This window comes from Callospermophilus lateralis, chromosome 3 (genome assembly GCF_048772815.1).
Source record: "Callospermophilus lateralis isolate mCalLat2 chromosome 3, mCalLat2.hap1, whole genome shotgun sequence".
NCBI classification, from domain to species: domain Eukaryota; kingdom Metazoa; phylum Chordata; class Mammalia; order Rodentia; family Sciuridae; genus Callospermophilus; species Callospermophilus lateralis.
In genome coordinates, this window is record NC_135307.1 from 172,449,228 (window position 1) to 172,454,232 (window position 5,005).

Sequence of the window (5,005 nt, forward strand, 5' to 3'; positions counted from 1 at the left end):
AGGTACAGAGGTGCCCTAAGGGGAGGGGAGGAGGATGGGCTGGCACCCCCCCGCCTTCGCCCCCGTCCCCCACCCGTCTCCCGGTCCCTCCCCGTGCTAACTCTCCGGGCGCCCTCGCCGGCCAAGGGCGGAGCTCTATCCGCGGCGCCGGAGAATCCCGGCTCCCGCCCCTTCCCTGTCGCTACCTCCCCGGACCCCGCCACCCCGCCCCAGCGGTCGCCACCGCCGCGGTGTAGCCCCGCGCGGCGCGAGCAGGTACGTGCTCCTCGCCGGGGGCTCGGGCCGGGCGGGAAGGGGGCGGGAGCCGGGGAGGACCGGGCGGCGGCGGCCAGGCCCGCGCGCTCCGGGGCTGCGCTGCAGCCGAGCCCCCGGCCGGGCGGCTCCGGTCGCGGGGAGGCGGGCAGGCGCCCGGGAGGACGCACCTCGCCCGCCGGCCTCCCGGCGCCCTTCGCTTCGGCGCGGGGAGGCCGGGGAGGCCGGGCACAGGTACACACGCCGAGGGGGGCTGCGGGGGCGGCCGGAGCCTGAGGCCGGGGCCGGCGCGTGTTGGCGAAGGACGGCGAGCCTGACCTCGCGGCCCGCCGAAGGACAAGCGGCGAGGGGACCCGGGCACGCCAGCGCCGGTGCAGCCCGGCCTCCCCGGCCGCCCTGCTGCGGTCGCTGCCCGGCAGGGTCTGGCCTGGGCCGCCCGCGGCGCTCGCGGTCAAGGGCAGGAGCAGGGGGTGTGAGCTGCGGGTGGCGGGCGCGCGGGCGCGGTGGTCGCCCAGCTGCCGGGCTTCCTGCGGGGAACTTTGGGTATAACAGCGTGGACTGCGTGTGCGTGTCTGCGCGCCCCGAGGCTTTGTGTACAACTCATGCGTGTGACTATCGATTGGGTTTTGTGGAGCTTCGCCCATCCTCGCTGTGCGTCCGTCTCCCTGGGTGTCAGTGTGCGCCATGGGTGGAGTGCTGGGCCCAGGCAGGTCTTGGCGGATCAGGCTTGAATCTCAGCAGCCCTACAAGGAAACTCTCCATTTCTTTTCTGTCTTTTCTCTCTTTCTATAACCAGTTCTTCCCCCTCCGGGGTACCAGAGTGACCTATGGATCTGTGGGTCACACTGCTCTTCCTGGGTCTGTGGGGACTGCTGTGGGAACCACCCCTAGGGGATTGAATATGGAACTGGGGTGTGTCTTTCAGGGCCTGTCCAACTTCAGATGAAATTGGAGTAACTGGCGTGTTTCTGGGGTGCAATCAGTGGGTACAATATTTGTGTCTGTGCTTATCTTTGGGTCATTGCGCATGGCCTTGTGGGCTTCTGAACCCTTGATTGAGAAACAGTGACATTCTGATGCTGGGGGTGGGTCTTTTTTCTCTGCCCCCACACTGGACATCCTAAGGAATAAGTTTTGGGTTTCCTGGTGGGTGAAGGAGAGTCCCTTACCAAGAATTTGGGTGCCTCAGATTTCCTTTGGGACATGGAGTCATCAGTGTATCCATTTGGGAAAGGGGTTCCTGGGCCACTCCAGGAGCACAGTTCTGTTGAAGGTGCTGATGGCCTGGTGAGTGGGTACCACATCTGAAGACCAAGTAGCACCTGCTGGGGGCCATTTGTAGCTTTTGGTGTTGAGTAACAAGCCAACCAGTGCTTCTGTCCTCTCTGTCTATTCCCTGGGAAGTGACTGGGTGGGCATCTGGGGACCCAGGTGAAATTCAGACGTATCACTGTCCTCTGGATGCTCATGGTGGCTGTTAGACGACTGGACCAAGTGGAGGGTCTGTGTGTTCCTGCTGGAAGAGCCAGGATAGGAGTGTGGGGTGTCACCACCTGCCTAGGAGTGAGTGGCTTTGAAGGTTTATGGGGGATGCTAATTCTTAGGAAACCTGCATTCAATTCCGGATCCCTCACCTACATGGGATGGAATCTCGGCCTTGTTTTATAAGTTGGAGATAGTGATTCCTGATCCAGGGCTAGAGACGGTTATGGGTGATACTTGTGAGTGAAGTGCCCGGTACAAGGCCCAACAGGTAGTGGAGGCTCAGTAAGCGTTTATAAAATTGGAACTCTAGAAAGAGGAATGTAGTGATAGAAATGGGTTGTGAGTAGAAAGAGGATTTGTACTCAGATGAAAGGCCCTGTATATGCTAAAGGGAGATGTCTGTTGTAAGTCCATATTGGAAGGAAGGTCAGAGAGATTGAAAAATGTCTCTTTTGTGCTGGACCCTTGGAGTTACATTCATCCATCTGTTCATTTCATTCATTCTTACTTCATTCATTTGCTCATATTCAAAAACACACTCTACACATGCAGAACCGCAGGGCATCAGAGAATAAACTCAGCCTACGAATGCAGAGAAGAGTGTTTATGAGTGTGTGTGTAGATGCATTGGAGCTGCTTTGCATCTGGGGGTCTCTGTGCCATGTGGGGATTGTGTGCCCGGCCCCCTGGGTGCATGTATCCTCAGGTTATCAGCTTGTAAACAGAACAGCGTGATTCTCCTGTGGGATCAGGAAGGACACATGACAGCCAAGGAAGGGGACTGAGGTGGAAGCTGTAGGAGAGAGACTTGCTGTGCCTAAGAGAGGACCCCATCACCAAGTCAAGCAGAGAGTTGGGAGGGGATGGAGACCTGGGATGCCCAGATTCTTCCATTTTGCAAGAGAAGCCAGTAATCCAAAGGTTAAAATGTCAATCTTTTGCACCAAAAACAAATGAAATGCACCAAAAACAAATGAAAAGACCAGAAACAAAGCAAAGCAGAACTTTTGCGAGCCAAATATGGCCCTGGGCATCCCGGGATGGGAATGCACATGTTCTGTGTATCTATCTGTAGAGTGGTGTTCAGGTCCTTGGTGGGGTGTCTCCTCTTTGCAGCCCAGAGAGTACCCCCTTCTCACCTCCCTCTCCCAACCCTCCTGTCCAGGCCTCCCCTGAAGCATTTGACTTTGACCTCAGTAGTGGCTTTCAAGTCCGTCCCACTTTGCACCCCCCCGCCGCCAGTCCCCACCTGTTGGCTTTCTTGCTGGATGCTGTTACCTTCTGGACCATCTGTCCTGGACCCCTGCACACCCCAGCACGCCCTGCTCCAGTACCTGCCTGCCTATTTCTCGATGACTCCTTGGCCTGGTTTTCAGAGTCTTCCATGAACTAGCTCCCGCTGACCTCCAAGGCACCCCTCTCTCTTCCAGAATGCCCTCACCCCCCTCATTGATGCAGAATTTCCCTTTCTTCCTCTGAATCTGGCTTTCAAATGCCACCAACTCCTGGAAGCGTCCTCTCCTTTCTCTGCTTGGTTTCCATAACACCTTGGTGGTCTCCACCATGACCCCCGCCCCCACTCCCATCCTCTTCCTAACACACAACAGCGCCCACTTCTTCAAGTGGCCAAGGCCTTGTGTGCATTATTTTTTAAACATTTTTTTTAGTTATACATGGACACAATATCTTTTTTTTTTGAATTTTTAATATTTATTTTTTTAGTGGACACAACATCTTTGTATGTGGTGCTGAGGATCGAACCCGGGCCGCACGCATGCCAGGCGAGCGCGCTACCGCTTGAGCCACATCCCCAGCCCCAGGACACAATATCTTTATTTTATTTATTTTCATATGGTGCTGAGGATCGAACCCAGTGCCTCACATGTACGAGGCAAGTGCTCTGCCGCTAGCCCCAGCCCCAGCCCTTGTGAGCATTATTTGGTGAAAGCCTCACAACAACCATTGGCGGGGAGCATTTGTTTATTCCCATTTTACAGGTGAGAACAGTGAGTCTGCAGAGGAGCTTGCATCACATGTCTAAGCTCAAGTGGTGAAGCTGGGATTTGAACCTGATAGCCACTCAGTCTGAATTTCTCCATCGTGGTAATGGCTCATCACTAATGCTTACTGGGCGCGCACTTACTCTGCTGAGTACTTTATATGGGTTGTCTCAATCCCTGTTTAAGCCCTGTGAAGTAGGAGGAAGTGGTAGGATTGTCATTTTATAGGTGGGGAAACTGAGGCCCAGAGGGCCTAAGTGAATTTCCCACCAGCCAGTGATGGAGCGGAACCCGCGCGTGGATCGCACTGCTCTGTCATTGTCCCATTCCCTCTTTGGTGTGGTGAGCTCCCCCAGTGGGGGAGGGGGGCCGTGCCCAGAGGCCAGCTGTGGCACAGGCAGGGGCTTGGTAGAGATTGGTTAAATTCAGCTGACTTTCTGTTTTCTCTTCTAGCTGCCAAGGGGCCAAGGGATGAGCTGGGGCCCTCCTTCCCAATGGCATCTCCCCCTGGTCTGGAACTGAAGACACTGAGCAATGGTCCCCAGGTCCCAAGGAGACCAGCTCCTCTGGGCCCCGCGGCCCCATCCAGGGCAGGCGTGGAGAATGCCGGCTTCTCCTTGGAGGAGCATGAGACCCCTTTCCAAAACCCCAGGGATGCCAGACCGGACAGCTCCCCCAGTCCTCTGGGGGGCGACCCCTCACTGCCCCGGTCCCAGCGGGACGACCTGTCCCTGCGTTCAGAGGAGGGGCCGGGCCTGGAGCCGGTGAGCCGCCCTGTGGATTACGGCTTCGTTTCGGCCCTGGTTTTCCTGGTGACTGGGATCCTCCTAGTGGTGACAGCCTACGCCATCCCCCGCGAGGCCCGCGTCAACCCGGACACGGTGACGGCGAGGGAGATGGAGCGGCTGGAGATGTACTACGCCCGCCTGGGCTCCCACCTGGACAAGTGCATCATCGCGGGCCTGGGGCTGCTCACGGTGGGCGGCATGCTCCTCTCCGCGCTGCTCATGGTCTCCCTGTGCAAGGGAGAGCTGTACCGCCGGCGGGCCCTGGTCCCCGGCAGGGGCTCCCGGAAGACTTATGGCTCCATCAACCTGCGCATGAGACAGCTCAACGGCGACGGGGGCCAGGCCCTGGTGGAGAACGAGGTGGTCCAGGTGTCGGAGCCCAGCCACGCCCTCCAGGGGTCTTAAGGAAGAGCCCCTCCTTTCCAGCTGCCTTAGCTCCGGGCTCCAAGGCCCCCAGAGGCCTGGGGCTTCAAACTGAGC

General features: G+C 57.9%; 1 protein-coding gene across 2 annotated transcripts; it reads left to right on the plus strand.

Moving 5' to 3' along the window:
• Tmem74b (transmembrane protein 74B) lies at positions 1–5,005 on the plus strand. Of its 2 annotated transcripts, none has more exons than XM_076849007.2 (2): positions 1–255; positions 4,191–5,005. In XM_076849007.2, exon 2 carries the CDS (start codon positions 4,232–4,234, stop codon positions 4,928–4,930), a length of 699 nt encoding a protein of 232 aa, XP_076705122.1. In that variant the 5' UTR covers positions 1–255; positions 4,191–4,231; the 3' UTR covers positions 4,931–5,005. The 2 variants fall into 2 exon arrangements, with proteins under 2 accessions (XP_076705122.1, XP_076705123.1); XM_076849008.1 differs by lacking the exon at positions 1–255 and adding an exon at positions 442–486.